The sequence below is a fragment of the Zophobas morio genome, unplaced genomic scaffold (assembly GCF_036711695.1).
Source record: "Zophobas morio isolate AGI-343-1 ecotype UQ-CSIRO unplaced genomic scaffold, CSIRO_AGI_Zmor_V1 ptg000276l, whole genome shotgun sequence".
Lineage (NCBI taxonomy): Eukaryota > Metazoa > Arthropoda > Insecta > Coleoptera > Tenebrionidae > Zophobas > Zophobas morio.
Window position 1 is genome coordinate 157,944 of NW_026972380.1, and position 20,513 is coordinate 178,456.

At 36.9% G+C, this 20,513-nt stretch overlaps 3 protein-coding genes across 6 annotated transcripts; 2 read left to right on the forward strand and 1 right to left on the reverse strand.

The window, feature by feature from the left end:
* Nucleotides 1-3,684: 3,684 nt before the first annotated feature.
* On the forward strand, nt 3,685-7,853 carry LOC135119586 (nuclear pore complex protein Nup155-like). The gene is made up of 26 exons (XM_064043986.1): nt 3,685-3,710; nt 3,772-3,818; nt 3,879-3,962; nt 4,016-4,212; nt 4,274-4,370; nt 4,425-4,493; nt 4,546-4,603; nt 4,654-4,712; nt 4,763-4,847; nt 5,068-5,199; nt 5,261-5,363; nt 5,417-5,512; nt 5,572-5,725; nt 5,782-5,848; nt 5,910-6,007; nt 6,140-6,247; nt 6,302-6,479; nt 6,528-6,648; nt 6,702-6,795; nt 6,852-6,924; nt 6,983-7,099; nt 7,162-7,279; nt 7,336-7,390; nt 7,448-7,523; nt 7,580-7,726; nt 7,783-7,853. The coding sequence occupies exons 6-26, from the start codon at nt 4,453-4,455 to the stop codon at nt 7,792-7,794; spliced, it is 1,992 nt and encodes a 663-aa protein (XP_063900056.1). The 5' UTR covers nt 3,685-3,710; nt 3,772-3,818; nt 3,879-3,962; nt 4,016-4,212; nt 4,274-4,370; nt 4,425-4,452; the 3' UTR covers nt 7,795-7,853.
* Nucleotides 7,585-10,099, reverse strand: LOC135119587 (mediator of RNA polymerase II transcription subunit 25-like). Of its 4 annotated transcripts, none has more exons than XM_064043988.1 (14): nt 9,984-10,099; nt 9,892-9,916; nt 9,773-9,839; nt 9,588-9,712; nt 9,476-9,540; nt 9,354-9,422; nt 9,234-9,302; nt 9,111-9,180; nt 8,964-9,053; nt 8,556-8,892; nt 8,383-8,488; nt 8,231-8,323; nt 7,862-8,178; nt 7,656-7,804 (listed from the first exon to the last, which is right to left on the reverse strand). In XM_064043988.1, coding segments are annotated over exons 1-14 (1,452 nt in total). In that variant the 5' UTR covers nt 10,002-10,099; the 3' UTR covers nt 7,656-7,803. The 4 variants fall into 4 exon arrangements, with proteins under 4 accessions (XP_063900059.1, XP_063900058.1, XP_063900057.1 ...); XM_064043987.1 differs by having other exon boundaries at nt 8,556-8,898; XM_064043989.1 differs by having other exon boundaries at nt 7,585-7,804; nt 8,556-8,898; nt 9,773-9,843; nt 9,892-10,097.
* Nucleotides 10,100-14,197: 4,098 nt separating this feature from the next.
* LOC135119599 (protein DDI1 homolog 2-like) lies at nt 14,198-17,062 on the forward strand. Its single transcript, XM_064044002.1, has 9 exons — nt 14,198-14,288; nt 14,348-14,474; nt 14,534-14,601; nt 14,711-14,794; nt 15,026-15,105; nt 15,425-15,551; nt 16,276-16,363; nt 16,470-16,642; nt 16,796-17,062. The coding sequence occupies exons 1-9, from the start codon at nt 14,259-14,261 to the stop codon at nt 17,060-17,062; spliced, it is 1,044 nt and encodes a 347-aa protein (XP_063900072.1). The 5' UTR covers nt 14,198-14,258.
* The last annotated feature ends 3,451 nt before the right edge of the window (nt 17,063-20,513 follow it).

Below are 20,513 nucleotides of genomic sequence, written 5' to 3' on the forward strand. Positions count from 1 at the left end.
TACAATCTCCCTTTAATATTGCACTCATTTCAATTAGATTGAATGAAAATAATATTTTTTTTAAGAACATACCCAGAACGCTGGAAACTTTCCCATGTTATCATGATCCCAAAGACGGCCACCTTTAATCACTCGGTCTTAGATTATCGCCTCTTATCCCGAAAAAATTGATAAGCGCTACTATATATAAGTTGTCGAGCTGTGGAAAAATAGTCTACAAAATCTAATGTTCCTCCGCTCAACAGAGTTTGAAGCTTTCTGAGCACGTTATCGAGGCGTTAAATTGTAAAAAGCTACAATTTTTTAAGTGTTGAGGGCGCCTTTAATAACGTATGGCACAAAATATAAGTTTTAAAATGGCCAACTTATATTCCTTATTACCTGATACAATTGCCTGAGTCCTTTCTGGAAAAAAAATTTAGAGTAAAGATATAAACCCTAACCTCCAATTTGTACTCCCTTTCTGCAGGTATCCCACAAGGCTCCCTTTTGTCCCCTCTGCTATTTTCTGTCTTCACTTCTGATATCCTCACAGTTAACACTGTTCCCTTGCGCAGTATGCTGATGACACCGCAATTTATGGGTCTTAATTAGCCCAGTTGTTTCTAAAAAATATGCAATCATACTTAGAGTTCCTTGCAAGCTGGTTCACATCTAATAATCTTAAACTTAATTCGATAAAATGCAAGGCCTTGCAAATCTCTCGTAGAAGGTAATATCGCCCGTAAGCAACTTCCGGCTATTTAATAAAGATTTTCGCTGGTACTCGCAGGCTAAGTATGTTGGAGTAGTTACTGACCATAAGTTCTAGTGGGAAGCTTACTTAGACTCTAACTAGCAAATTAAATACTATTTGTTATATTTATACTCTCTACAGAATCTGTGCAAATTGAGACCTATAAGTTATGTAATCTGTAAACAAGGGATTTACTAAACCTTAGGTTAGTTATCAGTAGTTTCCACATTTGCCATTAATTTAGGCAAAGATGCAAATTCAACCTGTAGGTGGCCATCAGACCGATTGTTGTGAATAATTATACAAAAAAAGTGTTAAAGTGTTGTGCTAAGAACTACCCTCCAGTACCACTACTCGCCGGGGAAATCGATAGGGAATAATATTATAAACATGGCGATTTCTCACTATTATTAAATTAGTGACCTTACATTAATTTTCACAAATTTTTACTCGCAAAAGAAAATAACCTTTACCGTGACGGCCTCCACAAGACGGCATATGCAATACTGAAGTAATTTAATTAACCCGCAACCTTATCACAGCTATTATATATAACGTAAAGCAGTTCAAAACATGCTAGTAATAAATAAACTTTTACTTGAAGACAAGAAGTAGGTGAAAAAAAAGTTATAGTTTTAAGCTTTCTTTAAATCTTGCTAATATGTTTGAAAAGTAAGCAATATTAAGACAGTCTGTACACACCACAGCAGAGCCCCCATAAGAAAAAATCTAAAAACCCATCCCACGTTTTGGACTTAGCAGGCGGCCAAGTCTTTTATTCAAAGTTGGGAGTAACATGTCTATCCCTTGTTATTAGTTTTAGCTTAAATCTTCAGCGCTATGACAGTAGTGTGTAACGGTTCAGTTTCTACCTGCGAAGGTCGTGTTCTTATTTATTAACATGAAGTAAACTAAAGCTTATATAACTATATTTAGAAGTTGAGAGCAGAAAGTGGGTTCAAATTAATTTGGCTGAGAAAGTTGTTGATTACAAATATTTGAACGAGAGAATTAACTTAGATTTTTCTCGGCACTATAGTATATAGTTTGCTAACCACTTTATTATTGAATTACACTGTTGTTAATCTTTAATTTATTTTTTTACAAAAAATTCTCTGTCCAATATATTGTTCTAGGTTGCCCAGTTAGCTTTGAAGATGAAACCATTTCGTCTGCTAATTTTTCTGGAGAAAAAACGAATTCTTTTCAAGTATTTCGTCAGAGGGGGACAACTGTTAGTCATCTTGATTGGCTTTTACAAGATTCCCAGGGTATAAATAATAGTTTGTTAGCATTCACGGTGTTACTCCAATTTTCCTTGTAGGAGGAGATGTTACCACTTTTATGGGGATATTTAGTGAGATTAATTGCGTGTGGCTTACCTTAGAAAATCGCTTTTATCTTTGGGATTACCAAAGGTTGCACCCCTTTCTTTAAATTTTTAGTTAAATAGGTGGCTTACTATTATTCGGTTTATTTGTATTTTTTCCAACTTTTATTTTAATTTATAAGTCAAGATCTTATTGTGAAAGAATTAGATCATGTGATTATTTCTGTGGGGCTTATTTCTCTTCCCGATTCCGGTTACGACTTTTTTTGATTTAAATATTTTCAATAAGTAGCCAACCGTTCCAACTTTATAGCTATTTTTCAGGCGTGGGTAGAGTTTTTACTAGTAATTGCCACTCCCTTTGACATCTCCGTTTTTGCCCTTTGCTTTTTGGATCCGTCGACTCCTTTTGCAAGGCCCGTTAGTTATAAAGTGAAAATAAATTTCAATTAGTTTCTTTATACATAAATTAATTTTGAAAATTAATTTAAGCAACACAAGCTAGAAGAATCGCATTGTTCTTCTTTTGAGCTGCAACCGACTCCATACTATACTCCAACGGACGGCTTGCAATTGCTCAATATTAGAGGACTTGACGGCCACATCCTACTTGGTGCACGCAACGGCTCTTTGTACGAACTTGTTTATTCGGTAAACTTTTTTATTTTATTCCTGATTCTTGATTTTTATTATGCTTTACTTAATTGCTTCTGATAGCCAAGAGAAGACACATGGGGCAAAAATTGTTGGTTAAAAAATTTAACTTTAGGTGCATATGTTAAGCACGAAGTAGAAAGTGTTGTTGGTAATTTTTTTCTAGGATTTTTCGGGAAAATTGGGCATTTTTTAAACTTTTGGAAAGAGGAAGGTTTGTTTTAATTCTTGTTGGATAAGAAAACATTTCAATGAATTTCTTATATAAATCCTAGATCAGCTTATAAAAATCGAAGCGAGCAAACTACGCGGTATCGTTTGCACACTTTCCAGCAGAGGCGTGATTACTGTAGGTTACTTTTGCCGTCTCACTAATAATAAGCATGATCTCTTTTTTTTTTATTGTGCTAATAAAGGCATATTCTTATGAAAACGGAGAGTTTCTATACGTCTCCAGATATGACCGCTTTAAAAAAGACGTGCAAGGGAAGATCCCCGAACTTCTCTCCTCCAAGTGTGCTTTTTATTTCTGTTCCGTAGTGTTCTTGAAATAATTACTATTTTCATTAGCGGCTGTTTTGAATTGGTTGACATGTTTTGTGTTGAACACACTGAAACTGCGTACAGTAATTTAGTTGTAAGTCTGAACTTAATAACGAGATCCGGTAAGCGCACTATTGCAAACTTAAACTTTTATACAGAAATTTACTCTTTTTTAAAAGGGTTGAGAGCGTGCGTCCAACTTATAAGAGAATTTTATAATTCTGTTCAGTTCAGCTTTCTTTTTGTGCCACCCCTCCATCCTCCTCCGTCTGTCAGGCTTGGCAGGGCTGGTGCGTCCGTCGTCTTACCTGGCATCTTTCTTTTTTTCTCACTAGCTTGGGCAGATGGTCTCATAGCAGCCGACGTGCCGGAAACGCTAATTGGTGGCTCCTTTTTGTCAAACTCTTTAATAGCCAATGACGGCGTGGCGGTACTTCAGCCTCCCACGTGCTCCTGCTTTTGTTTTTTCCCGTTTATTCCTCACCCCTTTTTGTATATTTATCTTTAGAGCGCTTTTAGTAGAGCTGGAGTTTGGCTAGTTGGCAAAACCACGAGGTATATCTTTTCCCTGAACCCTAACTTTTAAATTTAATTGACCACTATTTTTGCTTTCAGCGTGTCCCGCGCCCGACTGATTGGAGAGGGGCCAGAAAGGACTGTTTTTCAGGAATATAACGAACTTTTGGCGATAACACAAACGTATAATTTCGTAAGCACCACTGGAACTACTTATTTAAAACCTATTTACCTAGATACGACCCCCTTGAAAATCGACTGGTGGAAAGGGCCTCCGTTTTTATCCTGAAGCACCCGGCACACACCATTCACGAGATACCCGCCCATGTGTTGAACCCCTTACTGGGGTCTGTGGTTTCTTTTTTGTCGGACAATGAACACGTGGACCAGCACCTACTTCCACGCCGGCAGTTTGTTGTGTTGAATTCTGAAGGTTTTTTTTCGTGACGGCGTCTATGCTTTATCGTTTTTTTTAGTATATCGTTATATATTAGGCATTAATATATACGAGAAACAGCGACCCATTGACGAATTGGCCTTCCGGCTGGCCGATTGTTCTGGCAGGCCTGGCGCAGTGTCGGGCTTCCTTAGGTTTTTGTTGAAGCTGGTTATTATTATTAATATAATTATTGCATATCTTTGCAGGGACTTTGAGCCGGATGAGTCCTCCTATATGCTTTTAGTTTTAGCCTGCAATTTTACTATATATGATAAGTAAAACGCCGTTTTATTATAGCTATCAGAATTTATTTATTATTTTGTCTAGTGATTGTGAGACTGTAGATGTTAGAGAGCGGGCCAAGAAACTTTTCTTTAAGAACACCGTAATTTCTTTACTGGATAAATTCTATAGTCATAATGAAGCATTATTTAGAGTTGTTACAACTTGAAGAGAAGAAATTTTCTTTGCGAAAAAGAAGCCTCCTTTTCCACGTGGCTTATTTTTGCATCGTTATTTTCTTGTTTATTAGTATTTGGAGTAGCGGCTCTTTTGGCGCGGATAATAACTTCTCTGTGGCATTCCACGGTCTTGCGCTCTATTTGTCTCGCTTGTTGCGCTTTGTTTGGGTACGCGTCGTACTTTTAATTTTTATAAAAGATAAACCAGTAAGAAAAATTTAGTAAATAAAATATAAACGAGAAGTTAAGTAATGATTCAAAAATAACAAGCATTGAAAGTAAAGGAATTATGTAAAAGCATAAGTAGGCTTGAAATATTAGACAACTGTTTATAAATTTTAAAGATTTTTTAATATGTGGGCAATAAAAGTTGACGCATTTTTTTTAGAACTGTCAACTATTGGATATTTCCGCAGACACAGCAGCTGTGGTGCTCCCCCATTTGAAACTTCTAAAGGTGTTTTTGGAAGAGCACCGCTTGGTCTGGATGCGTTCCTTTCCATCGGAATGCCGATATTGGGTAACTGAAAAGCGGATAAATTATAGTTACAGAAGCATATTAGTTGATTCTAATTTGTCAGTGCGGCTTGCACGACCTGCTGATCCACAGCATCGAGGTTTTATCGCTGGTAAAAATAATCAGGCGCCGAGAACCCGGGGGAGTCGCGCTGCAGACGCCCAATGGTTGCACTCTGCGAGGAGAATATAAAACCGCTGATTTTATAAACCTGTTTTAGAGACCCCAGTGGAGTTGCACTCTTTGGAACTTCGGAGTATTCTTATTGAGGAATCGTCGTGGAAAGCTACACAGAAGATTATTGATAAGTGGCTCAGTAGGCCTATTCCTTGCTTTCTGTGGTCCTCTTAATACCACTTGTTATACATGTAATAGACACTCTCTCTCCTGAGGAGATGAGCCTTATTCGCGAAGACCTCAGCCACGACTGCCCGCTTCTATTCAGCGGGGAACGCTATGAGGCCGCTGTCGCTTGTGAACTCCTCAAACGTGCTGTTTCACTGCCTGATGGATCCCTCGACCGGCAAAAGTGGCCCTGTTGTCTGCGTGTTGCTCGATTTGTGCAGACCATGTGACCCACTATAGATACATCGAGACAGCGGCGAACGCCTGTCTTGAGCTTGCTTTTCTTTCGGACTTCAGCCCTATTTTGGCAATTTTCCTATCGATCCCTATACATTTGTTTTTTTAATTTTTTAATTGTTGTAACGAAGGTGGACCTTTTTGCGCAGCTTAAACAGTTTGATCAGCTCTGCCAATTGTGTCTTCGGATGGCCCATTTTTCAGATCCAGAGAACTCTGCATTCCATTGGTTATTTTTTAAGGAGGGGATTGTTTTTTTTCCACTTCCTTCTTTGCTTCACTTTTGCCATATTTATAACGATTGCGCGGTGTTTTGTTGGTATGTAAGTTTATTTATGTTATCATAATACTCTTTTTTAAGGTTCGAGAATATTATTAAACGATCCGATGTTGGACTCGAGGAAGTTTTTCGGTTAGAGGTGGACTTCTGCACCAAAATAGCACCTATGAGCGATCAGTTTGTCCAACGGTGCCACTTTGAGTCCGTGCCCGCTTCCATTTTTTTATCTGACGCATATTACAGTGTTAACTGCTACCAATTGGCTTATCCGTACCTCCAATCCGATCTTCCCCGTTGGATTCATTCTCCACGTGGAAGCGAAGATGCACTTTTTCAGTATTATATTTTCACGCGGCTTCTTCAGGATGGCCCAAGCTCTTTTAGAGACCATCTACTCGTTTTTGATCCGCCGCACCTTCAGGTTTATTTCATGCGGCTTTTATATTACTATTATTACTGTTATGTCCAGAGCTTTTTGGAACTTGTTTATGAAAAGTCCTTGCAACGCGTCGAAAGTGGTCAACCTGATGATATTGAGCTGGCTGAGCTTGTTTTCATTTATTATATGAAGCACAAACTCTTTCGCGAAAGTAATTGGCTGCTGTCCCTTATCTATCCCGCCAATATACTACTAACTCAACAGGCGCTTGTCGCTACTTGCAGTTGGCCCGTTGCTCCGGTCCGGTGCTGATTAAGAAACGAGTGGAGCTTATGCGCCAGGCTCTTTTTAACGCCACGTACTTACTTCTAGGTTACTCGCCCACGTGTTAGTACTAACCCACGTGCATGCCAGCTTGGTTGTTTCAGAATCGTCGAGCACTGGTCAGGATGCAGAGTTTCTCAGCGTAGTTCAAGGCCAGTTGGAAGTCTCGTCTGTGCTCTACTCTTCTCTGCGGTTGTTTTTATCGCTGTGATTGTTTTAAGGTGGCCACTATACAACTTCGGATGACATATGAGTTGAGCCATCGAATTAACGTCGACGCCCACGTCCGCCAAAATCAACTACTTCTCCTCTCGCACAATTTGTACGATTCAACTTTGGTAATATTATTAATTATACATATGTATGCTAGTAAAATTGTCATCTTTTTTGATACGTGCAGCTCTACAACGAGTTTGCCCAACCGCATGCTCTTTATGAATCATTGTTTTCCCTACTTCGTTGCTGCAACCATGTAGACACAGTGCTTATTAAAAAACTATGGCAGAGACTTATTGCAGGTGACAAGACTTGTTAAAAATTATTGCTATTTTAATGTTTATATTTGCTATAACAGAGTATTATAAGGATCACGACTTATTGCAAGGCTCGCTAAAAAACCTCGGAAAAATGTTTGTATTTGCTTTCGTTTTGAAACTTCCTTATATTATGGGTATGCGCACAATAAGGTTTTATGGAACTCCCTTTTTTCCCGTTGAGGATATTTTACAGAACTTAATAGAAGTTGTTGGACCCAAGAATGAGGTAATGAGCAGAAATAAAATTAAAAGTTTTTCGTATACTTTCCGTGACTCTAATAGAATTTGACAACGGACGTGGTTATGGCTCTTTATAATGATTTGCACTTCGACCTTGAAAAAGTGTTTGAGCACCTCAAAGTTTTTGCGGAGAGCAATAAAAGTGCTGTTCTGAAGAATATTATCGAGACCCTTTCTAGTGGACTTAAAGTACTCCGCTATTAGTTTCCTATAATGTCTTGTTTTACTATTTTTGTTTCAATCAGGATCTGCAGTAAGAAACGTGCCCTTCAGAGAAAAGAAATATAATAACTTTTTTTATTATCAATAAAGATAGTTTTATACTAAAATTCATGATCGGTGGGCGTTTCTGCACTGTGCGAATAAAGAAGTTCATAAGGAAGACCCAGGTGGCCCCGAAGCGTGGTGTCCTCCAACCTCCCGTCGCTGGCCCGCTCGGGGTCTCCCGGTTGGACGGCCGGCCACTGCAGGGGCCTCACCCGTGCCTGATTAACTTCTATAAGGCTGTGAAGCTCGCTTTGAATTTCCAAAGCCGGATAGACGGCAAGTAAGATTAGCGTTGACGAGTTCTGCGCAGCCAATGGCTTGACCGTAAGGAGCAGGCAACGAGGCTCTTCGCCGTGAAGGATAACAATGGGCGACTTCAACCAAATTTAGCAGTAAAAAGAAGACACGTAGTGATATTCAACTAACCGTCTGGCGGGTATAGAAGTTGTTGAGCAGAAGGTTGAAGTTGTTGACTGAAGTTTCATCGCTTTTAGTCAGATATACTCTGAAGTACGTATTCTGCGATTTTCTGACTCGTTAGTAACGAGGTTTAACAAGCTGAACGAAAGCTTTCGTACTTGAGAAGCCATTCGATCCATTTTCTCCCCAATCCCGCTGGAATGACTTAGGAAAAACTCGCTAATCAGAAGCTGTTCGGGCCAGCAGGGAGTCGGCTCGGCTTGCCTTTGGTTGGGAGTTAATCGGTTCCGTAGTCCTTTTTTAAGGTTATTTTTGGAAGCCAAATACTTACGGTGTGACATCCACATGGAAAGCGGCCACTTCGAAGTGAAGGTTACAGGAGGCGCGGTAGGTCAGCACGCCTGTCCAGAAGGGCAACAGCGGCGGACGGACAGGCGTTTCCTTGCCAGTAGGCGTTTTTGGTCGCTGCTTGGAACTTGCCCGTCGCTGACCTCGGAGTAGTTGGGAGGGCGCGGGTAGAGGCTCGCGCTGTGCTGGAGAGTGTTGTTGTTGTGGTAGCACTTGCTCGCTCTCTGGTGGCATAGTGTCTTCTCCTTCTCCCGCCGGGGCGATAGTTGGTTGGCATTGAGCGTCTACAGGAGCGATGCGGGGGTCCTCTTTTCTTTGAGCTTTTACTTATTTTAGAGAAACAAAACTTACTGAAGGTTATTGTCGGGTTGTTATTCTGAAAAATAATTACCTTTAATTGGTAAATCAATTCCTCTCAAAACAGCGAAATCCGAATCCGAAGTAGCCACATCCACAAAGGCAGTAGTTGGTAATCCGCTGCCTGTTTGTAAATTAAGTTGGTTTTAGCATTAACTTATGTAAACATATTGCGAACTACCCGCTTCTCTGAATACGATTTTCAGCTCTTGAAGTTTCTTTGATGTTATTACTGACAACGCAATACCCATCTGCAATATGGAGATATCGAGTGTTATTTTAAAGAAAGTTATCGAAATTTTACCTTTCCATATTCCCTGGCTATTTCGTAACAAGTTTTGCCATCCCACTTACTAGATTCATTGAGTTTGGTCTTAATTTAAAACTTTACTTTTTCAATTTAAAAAAAAAATTTAAAAACAACTTTATAAGGATTTGTATTACAGCAAAGAACACAGTATTTCTCAGACCCCTTTTTACTCCTTTGAAATAACTACGAGGTTATTGCCGTGTAAAAGGCTATAAGCTAAAGTAAGTGAAATTTACCTCCAACCCAGACTTCAAGGCGACAGCCAAAGAACAGCCAAACGTGCCTCCAGCGAAGTAGGGATCTTAAATTTTTTAGTTGATTTATAAATTATTTAAAAGAATACAAAACCGTTTATTAAGGCGACAATCCCCCTTAATTCAGGAGTGAAAGATACAATTTCAAGTTCACTTGCAACGTTACTGCTTCTAAAAATTACCAGGGCAACCTCAGAGCCTTCTTTTTCCAAAAAGTACCTATTATAAAGTTAAACTTATCCTCCCCTTCCTCCATTTTAAAAAATTAGATGACGCCACCTTAATATCGGGTAAACATATCGTTCTCTTAAAATAGGAAAATAAGAGGCCATGCCACCACAACAGTCTTACTTTTTTAAAAATAACAGAAATTTAATAGAACAGTACTTAAAAGTAACCTAGTATTATTAATAGTTGCTTGGCCTCCATAGGGTTGAATAAGCGACTGCAATATTTATATTATAACAAAACACCACTTTAAAAAACTTACTTTACTTAACCGTGGCATCAACTTATAAGAAATAAAACGGTGGACACGCCCTCTTCTAAACTTTCTAATTCAGCATTACTGAGATGTTGGAAAGTGCTTTAAAGTTATAACGGACCGGTAGCTGTGGACGGTAGAGTGGTCGGGTTCCCTCCCAAACCGCTATAAAGCGACCTCGAGTTTACAAGGTTTTGCCAATAGGGCGTTAGTCTATTTTTTCGCTTTAAATGCCTGTCCTTTCGTGTAGTTCTTTCTTTTAAACTATGTTGCAGCTTTTAACTAGCTAGTGCAGGTTATCTCGTTAATTTACGAGTGAAAAGCGTGCGACGCCGGCCGTGATTCTTCAATCAATTTGTCAAGCAGTTTATAAAATCGCGTGACGATAATATTTTGACCGAAAAAAAGCGACGTAGAAAGGCTACCAGTGCCTCGAAGCCTCTCTCAAGGTCCCTCTCCTTCTACCCTGTCGAAGATGAGATTTTGCTGGAATGCCAGCGAACGCCTTTAGCTGGCCACCGTGATCTTAAGCTTTACTGGAGCCAAAAGCTTTTTGTTCATTAAAGTACTCATTGGCCATAGCTTATTTGTGCTTCCTCACTAACTCGGTTTTAAACCTCGACATCTTTCCAACCCGTAATTTAGCGCCCTCTTGTACAAATACAAATCCCAACATACTCCTATCACCAGTCGTCGAAAGGGCTAAATTAACCGCGCTGCCCTGCTAAAGTTTTTAATAAATATTTCAGCAAGATTTTCTATACTATTTCCCCACCTGCACCAGCCGGTTGTTCCCGCCTTTAACTTCGAATAGTAACGGCAACTATTACTTTTGACGACGAGAAGCGTGCAACTGCTTTTGGCACGTAAACATGCTTTCACAATGCGCATTCTAATAGTTTCACGTGACATGTACGATGAGCTTAGGTCTTTACTTGACGGCGACACATAAAAAACAGAGTTATTAGAGAAAATAAAAGCTGCCGAGGTTAAGTATGGAGGTTTAATCTACAAACATAACGGATAGCTCGTCAATAACACAGAAGAACTACTGGAACAGTTGCTTGCAGAGTTAGGAGGGCTTTGAAAGTAATCCTAGGGCCTCATCTATGTATAATGGGGACACGGGGCTCACCTCTCCTGTTCGCGGGTAATAAAAGAGTAATTGTAAACCTAGTAAATAAATTCAAAAGGTTTATTTTTGTTACCCAGTTGTATTGGAAAAAAAAAATAGAGCGCTAGGCGGGATAGCGTCATTACACGCTAGAATACTTTGGTTTTTTGCTGTTAGCTTCTCACTATCGTGTTGGTTATGAGGAAAAGAAATAAGTAGGATAACTTTGTTACTGGGTTTCTATTGGCGTGCTTACTAAAAGGGATTAAAGTGCCGAGTTTTGAATAAATTTATTTTTTTGTTACGTAACCCTACACCCCTCCATTAGTGGCTATGTGTGAATAGCGATAAAGTTAAAGGAGAAAATTATGTGTCATTACCAAACACGACTAAAATGTAATAGTGGTCTTTGTTAATAAGTCTTAAAACGTGTGAAGTCACTGTACGACGTTTCGAATGCTAAAGTAACTCGTAATATGAAAGATAGTTTAACAAAATAAAATTTAAGCTAATGAAACCGGATGAACTAAGTGTCTAGAAGCATAACCGATAAATGTGATTTTAAAAAGAAAGTGCTACCCTCTGTGATGTTGGTAGGGGAGTATAATATTCTACTTAAAAGGAAGGTTAGAGACAAAAAAGTCATGAGCAAGTAGTTATCGAGAGGTTATAGAACAAACTTCCCATTCAGAGGTAGTGAAGATGCGATATGCTGTTTACTCTTTTTCGAGGTCTTAATAAGCGGCCTGTGAGCTAAGAAACACTGTGTTCCGAAATTATAGGTATATTGGCTAAGGAAAATAAGATATTTTAGCACACTGGACAATAAAGGCTTTCAACAGAGCCCTTATTCACGAAGATTACTATTCTGCATTAACTATGATAGGGAAAAGGGTGTCGAGCACTAGAGGTTCACAGAGGTAGAGTAAAACATCTCTAAAACATTAAAAAAAAAACTGGTTACTTTTGAAAAGTTACACACGAAAAAAGAGTTCAGGTTCTTTTTGTAGGTCTGTTGACTTAAAATTTTAATGTAGATCTAATTTTAATGCATTTAAAAGGATACACCTTAACTGTTAGTGCCAATTACAGATTAAAGGATAAATTTGTTATATCTTGTTAATTAAAGCTGGGTAAACTTTATTTTTTGCACTTTAACCTAAGAAATTAGTTAGGCATTATGTATTAATAATTTATAGTTAGTATTTGGAAGGAGTACTAATAAAAACCTACTTAAATTATTAAATTAAAATGTGCAAGTTCATTTATCTAAAATTGACTATCATAACCTAGTAATAATTAAGTAAACTCGGAGGCAGGTTACAGGAAGAAAAAAACAAAATTAAGTTTTTTCTATCCTCTAAAAAGCATTTTTTAAAAACATAATAATAATAAAGAAAATTAATCCCAACTTACAGGAGTTATATTAATCAGTTAAGAATAACTAAAAAAAATATGTATAAGTATGAAAGTAATTTTTAACCTTTCGTTATCTATGGTAAAACTCGGTCCTAGATTCTCCTAGTTTTAAGCACTTCATTTTCATGATTAGTCCGCTTAATTTATATGTATTACTAACATTTAAGGCTTGCTCAGCTACAAAACAACTTGTATTTCGTTTATTCCCAATACTGCCGGGTGTCTTCCCTTGTCCAGATCTAGTTCTTCATTTTTGTTTCTATTTGGTACTTTTCTACATATTAAAATAAACATACGATTGCTTAATTATTTATACTTAATTATGGTCGCATAATGCCCTTTCACCATCATAGAAGTAACTCTCTATAGAGGATTATGGGTATTAAGTTCTTGTTCGCTTTAGATTTTAACGAATAAATCATAGAATTGGTTATAAGAATAGACAAGGAGAAAAAAAGTTTAATTAGATGGCCTTGGGTTCACGGCTACAGTCCAACCCCAGGGAAGAACAACGGTTACTAAAATATATATTTTTAGCTCCAACCCCTACCACAAAATTCAACGCCCCTTCCATGGACGGCGGTGGCGTTTGCCAATTGCCCACCCATGTTTCGTAGTAACCTCGTCCGCCAGTAATCGATGGTGTGCTCATTAAGCCGTTCCTTAGGTGTCATTAGCGTTGCGTAGAAAAACGATATCCGGGGGTTCTATTCAGAAATCTTGGTTTAAGGCTTGTTTAAAATGGCCCGTTAAAGGACATAGCAGCTTGTTTGGTCTTATGTTCGTAAAAGACGTTGATAGCTTATATACAATATTTTAACAATTAACTAATTTTAGCCACTCTCGTATGAAACTGCTTTCCTACCAAATTAACAAAACTTTTTAAGGTATGTCACCTTTCCGTAGGCTAGTTTAATGATCTTCTGTGCCTAAAGAAGGTGGACCAGAGTAATGAAAGTAAAAAATTTTTCTTGTTGAATTGAAGGTAGTGTAAAAGTAAAGTGTATGATCTTCCCGTCCAACTTTTTTTTGAGCTACTTTACGAATTTTATAATTGTAGAAGGTAGTTTGTCAGAGGTTTTGTACACATATTATTAGCCAACAATTGCAAAAGTGCATTCGAGTGTTATGGACATCAAAAGGTGAATATTTCTTGGTTGTCCAAAAAGCGTAGGACTTTTTCGGCCTCCCCCGTTAATAAAAGGTAAAATCGCTACTCTTTTATTAAAAGCATCAAACAACGCGCTTTTTAGTTATAAACTTTCTGAGCAATATTATTAAATTGCTTAAAAGTCTACATTTCACAGATACAGGTTCTTAATGTAAATTTATTAGCCTGGAAGGTAATATTTTCAAAAATTTAGCATTTAAATAAACAATGAAATATCCTCTAAACTACTCTGAGTAATTAATCGGGTTCTTTTCACCAAGAATCGGAACTAGCTTAAACTATATCATAAAACAGGTTGGAACCGTTAGGGTGGCCTTTGTATTGTACTACTAATATAATTTTTGTACGTAAATTTGTCTTAAAGTATATAAAGAATAATCAATCATGATAATATGCCACTTTACATTAACAAGTTTTACAAGTCCTTCATCTTTATTGATAAGTAAAAAGCAAATTTTCAGCGAGGTCATCACAGAAAATTTACGAAACTCCAGATAAGCACCTCATCGAACCATTTTTCCCATCCGTTTTAAACAAGTATTTTCTTTCATTCAGTAGAAGGCAAAGTAAAGCTGTTATGATCTTGACAGTTTCTACTTTAACTCGGGTAAGCTACTATTAAACACCTTTAGTTTTTTCTTTCATATTTTTTGTAAAAATTAAAAGTCCATATCTTTGGAGCTAGATGTTTTAACAAGTATAAAGGACTTAAAAGCTGTCGTTTGCTTCGACTTTGGCTGTGAAGATCCCGATAAGTTGGCCTTGTATTACCAGGAAAAAGAACTCTGCTTTGGTCTTTCACAGATTTGTTTGAATAGTTTTTACTACTTTTAAAAATACTTTTATTATTAGGTACCTTAGAGGATAACGGAATTGTAAAAAATACTTCTCTTTTCCTTGTGGACAAGTCCTTAAAAACGGTACCCTTATGCCTTAAATTTTTTTAATTGAAATTTTCACATTATAATTTTATAAAGAAACCATTCTCGTTATATTTTATGTTAAAGCTGTGATTTATGTTTATTAAAGGACCTAAAAAAGCATCAAGATTTTATTAGAAAACTGCAGCGCAATGGTAAGGAGCTTTCCTTGTTGAGACATCACGATCCTCTTGTAGAGTTTTAAATATATATTTTTTATTTATGAAACATTTATATAACGTAGTAATAAGCTTACCTTCTTTGGCTTATACTTTACGAATTCTTAGTCCTTTCGTTTTTTTTAAGAATATAACTAACTATCAATCCTTTTTTACCAGTTATCATACATTTATGTAATATTTTATGTTTTTTTTAAACCTTTTTCCTCATGTTAATTTACGATCCCCTGTTGACGTCAGTTTAGCTTGCCGAGGCCCTCATGAAATCTGACGTCTACGCCGTGAAAGCCATCTTGGAATCAAGACTTTTGAAACAGGAAGAAATGTCATAGTTTATTTTTTTTTATATAAAACTCTTTGTAAACTTTCTATTCCATAACTTGAAATTTTTTTATACTAACCTTTAGTTTTTGTATTTTTTGTTTTTCATGGAAATCAATGCTTGTCATATTGTAGATATTGAGTGGTTTTTTAAATTATATATAACATTTATGCTATAAAAATTTAGAGAAAAATTTACTTGATTTATGAAAGTTAAACTATATTTACTAGTAAATAGTAATATGATAATATATTACTGCTTTAAATAGGACATAATTTTTATTCAACAAATTTTTAGTATTTCTATTTATATTAGTTTTTAGTAAAACAGAGGAGCAACAACTTCTCAAGTTAGCTAAAGAAAATCCGTTTGACTTAGAACTGCAATGTAAAATCGAAGAGCAGATTCGTTCCGAGAATCTTCGTCATAACTTGTACACGGCCATGGAGGTATCCATATTTTTTAAAAAAAAAAGATTGGGGGACGGTCTTTATGGAAGTAGTACAAAGAATAGCTTAAATTTAGTATTTACATAATTATATAACATTGTTGGAAAGAATTTCTTACCAACTCTCTAGAGTTGGCAGAATTCCAAAAATATCTAACTTATCGCTTAGATTTTTTTATTTTTTTCTTTGAAAAAAAAAATAATTGAAAGGGAGTGGTTTTCATTTAGTAATTACAAAGGCGTTTGGGATTTGCAGTACTTGTAAATTTGTAAAAATTTGTTTTTTAACTTTTCAAAATTTACTTACATTAAATACAATGAAAATTTCCCTGTTTCCAGCTTTACTTAGAGAAAATATTAAAAAGAGATCAGAATTAATATATTGTGTAAGAATTTACTATACTCTAATAGTACTAAAGGCTATTGTATATAAAGATTAAGTAGCTACTCTACAAATATACTTTGACCCGCGTTCCAAAGACGAGGCACCTTTACCACATACTAGCCTTAAATTTGTTATTCCTTGCAATTATTGACTATTTTTATAGGGAAACGTTCTTTTATTTACCAGTTAAGAATATAATTATGATTATATATAAATATCTGTATATATAAAAAAACTTAAAGAGTGTTATGACCTCAATTCTTTGAATAAATTAATTTAATATATTTATATAGATAGTAAACGTTTGGTTTATTTAATACAATGCTGAATATTCTTTTAGCACATTCCTGAATCCTTTTCCTCTGTTTCGATGCTTTATATAAAGTTGGAGATCAACGGCTGTGTCGTGAAAGCTTTTGTAGATTCAGGTTCTTTATTTTATTTGCCAAAGATATTACTAGCAGACTTAATGGAGCCTTCAGGGAATCTGTTTGCTGGTACCAAGCAATTTTAAATTGATTTTTTTCTTTTCAGGTGCCCAAATGTCTATTTTAAGCCAAGAGTGTGCCACTCGGTGCAGCTTAATGCGGCTTCTTGACACACGGTATCAGGGAGTCGCACTGGGAGTAGGAAGCGCCCCGATTGCCGGAAGAATTCACGCTGCTCACGTGAAAATTGGACGCGCCTTTTTGATTTGCTCTTTCTTGGTTTGTTGTAATAATGCCCCTTTTTGAATATGATTTTAGAGTTAATAGTCGTCCTCTCTTGATTGGCGGTTCTCAAGTTTAATTATAAATAGTAATAGCGGGAACATCTTTAGCATATATTTAGTTGAAATAAATGTCTCAAGGATTTTTTAGGTCTTGTTGGAGCAGTCGGTGGACTTTATTTTGGGGCTCGACATGCTCAAGCGCCATAATTGTTGTATTGATTTGAAAAGCAATCATTTGCGCATAGGAAAGTGCAATGCTCATTTTTTTAGTATTATTATAATCACTTCGAACTTTCAGGGACCACGGGGGAGAGTGTGGCCTTCCTCACTGAGCATGAGCTTCCTCGGGATAACATTCAGCAAAAAAGCGAGGGCTGGTCCCCTTCTAACGATGAAGACTCGATATCGACGCTGATGCAACTTGGATTCTCAAGGGATGAGGTTGTCTCTGCTTTGAAACGTTGCAATGGCGACAAGCACCAAGCAGCTGTTTATCTCTTAAAATAATTGGTATACAACGAACTTTGTTTTTTATGTTTTTAGAAATTTATATTATGAAAGGCTAAAGCAAATTTAAAGCGTCCATATTAAAATCAAAACTTTACTATCATTATCAGCATAAAGGTTTGTATGTACGTAAACCTGCCGTAAGGATAGAGGTGATGAGAGCTTATACTAAAAGTTATTAATAACTCTTAGTAAGAAGTAAAGTATTTCGGCCTTTAAGGGATTAGTTTTTAGTTACACAGTTCAACTAAAAGTTTTATAAGAGTGTTTGAATATATAGAAAGGCTAAAACTTGAGAAATATTTTATTCTTTATGTTTTTTTACTTAAATATGTTATATTAGTATGAATATTATTCACGTCATTTTTTCACATTATCGACTTTCAAGTTCGAAGTTGTCTAAAGTTACACACTTATAAGAGGCTTTTGGGTGCTGTCTATTTAACTAGAATGTACCCGGTTGCTATTATCTGCTAAAGAACGTACTCAGGGTAATATTTTTTATTCAGGCTAAAGGCACTAAAATAATTTGAAAAAGATTTCACAGTTATAAGTCCTTAAAATTAACATTGGCAAAAAAATATTATTATAAAAGTTATTTGCGAATATTGCTCTCGGGCAACTTTAATCTTTTATTCTAAATGCTTCCTTTTTAAGTACAAAATAACACTTTTTAACTTTTTTAGCCAACATGGCCCTTCAGTACAGTTTATCGTACTTTTTTATAAACCATGAATAGGAAGAAAGACGGTACAATGTTGCCTTTTAATTAAAAACTTAAAAGATTATTTATAGAAATTTAAAAAGGGGTTTGTTTTAGTTGCCCTGCATCATAAGGAGTTATTTTGTAAGAAGGAATTTAACATACATGGTATTAAGAAATTGGTGCGCGAGATGATATCTCTCTATAGGTAGGCGACCACCTAAGGGTTAAAAAATTAAAAAATTTTAAGCTTATATGACTCTTAAAGGGTCTAATATTCAACAAAGTAATAGATAAGCCAGTAATACCTGCCTCCGCCCTCCCATTTACTTTGAATTCAAAGATGCGAAGTAGAAGTATCTGAAAGTTCCCAAACACAAGAAGATTATTTAAAAGCTATTCTTCTATTACGGTTTTAGCTTGAAAATCTAAAGTTATTATAAGAACTTCTTTGCTTCAAAAACTTTTTAGGTAAAATAGAGGAATGTGCAGTTGCTTACATAATCCAATAAAATGTTTATCAAACTAGTTTTTAAAATTCTCTTTTCTGTGTATTTAAAAAGGTTATTTACAATGGCTCTCGGCGCCTTCCCATTGTTCTGGTTGACGGCAACGACCGTGATGCTTCCAAAGATACCACGCACTAGCATCTCCGCCAAGCAAATACAAACTTATCAGTCTCTTGTCGGGCGTTGACAAGGCAGCTGAAGCAGTCAGTCAGTGTTAACGCCAGTCGCACCCTGCCAGAGTTTTAATTAGTACTTCGAAAGGACCACAAATTAACGGAGAGGGCGATCCGTGCCTTTAATATAAGCAGGCCAAAAGCGACGCTTGACCGAGTGTGGCACAAGGGTTTGATTCTCATATTGCGTGCCATAACCTTTCCTACTGTTCTTTTTAACGCGATCAAATCTTACCTAAAGGACCGCGTCTGTAATATACGTATGGGCTATGCGCGCTCACCCTTAGGGCCGCTAACAACCGGAGCCACACAAGGACTGCTCTGAGCACTCTTGAGGTGCGCTACGTGCCACAGCTTGACTTATTGCGCCACCATGCGCAGTACTACCTAGTGACGCTTGCCAAGTGGTGTCGCCGTTGGACATTACTATTAATGTGGTAAACAGCAAAGCTCTTTTTATCACAAAGAAGCGCACTACACCACTACCCGCTAACCCTTGAAAACAAGGTAATACTTTGGTATCCTCAGGCGAAATACCTAGAAGTCATTAGTGACAAAAAGCTCGTCGCGGCCGTAGGTGAATTATGTTGTGCCGAAGGTTAAGACGGGCGGTTCAATCTCTTTACCTTTTAGCTTGTGCCCAAAGCAAACTCTCGTTCCACAATGAACGACGCTTGTATTTGTTGTACATCCCACCGATCATGACCATGCGTCTACTACCCGGGCCTACGACTCACTGGTAATAGTCTCTTCGCTTCAAAAGAGGAAACTTTCGCCTATTGACGGGGCCTCCAGCTGGAACCCTTAGGTTACGTTTTCGACGCAATGCTATTGCCACCTACGAAAGACTTAATTAGCACCCCAATCGATTACTGGTAGATGAGGTTAGTACGAAAATTGGGAAGGCGTACGCTGTAGACCGCGCAAGGCTCTAAATTTTTAACATGGGTCAGGGGTATAAATTTATATATTGTATATATGTGTGTATGAGGTTGCTTCAACACAAGCTTAAAACTAATATGTACGCTATCAACCTTTTGAGAGCTCGTAAATTCGGTGTGTTTTCTTTCAATAAATAACACCCTTTTCTTTGTCTGCTCGTCTCGTTTCGTCCTCGAGGCCGTTCTGATATGTATTATTACTCGTGGCGTAAGTACACTTTAACGGGCACTAACGTAGATAGTGGCTAATATAGAGTAATTATTACCCAGCATGGAAAAAGTATATAAACTTTTTCAGTACAAATAATTAACAAAATTAGACCTCTCCCTTACATCGCTACAGAGGTTATACACCAAAGAACGGAGGACAAAAACCTGTGTTTTTACTTTTAAGGCCATGGGATAAATTATTCTTGCTGCTTACTACGCACCTTCTACTAACATGAGTATTTTCTTAAAAAGTCATTACTTTATCGATGCCCCGATATTCAAAGATTTCATTCACGTTTCCAAATAATAACCCGTACATTACGCTCTTCACCCTTATTGCTTAGTAAAAGCGAAATTATTTGAGTTTCTTAGTAGAACCCGTCGGTAAAATCCTTTTGCATGATCCAGCGTGGTATATAAAATTATATCTCACCCTGCCTTTATAGTGATAAATATTTCCTTTCGGTCTCCATATTGATTAACCGCGCAATGTTTTTTTAAACTTAGCAAAGCATTAAACATTTCGCATATATTCTTCCGATTTTCGCACCAATTCCTGTTTGATTGCTGCCTTCACCTCTAACTTTTCTACTACTACTAGGCCATATTTCGCCAAAGTCAATTTTTCAACAAGCTAATCCTAAGTAGTTGCCCCCTCTTTAATGACACTTCTTTTTATGAGGTTTTTAAAGTCATTTTTGCGTTGCCATATTTGAAACACGGATTGGATATGAGTCAATTGGATTTTGTTTTCAGCGCAGGTTACAAATTCGTTCAAACATCCTTTTAAACATAATATATTTTGCTACAGTTATGTAAAGTA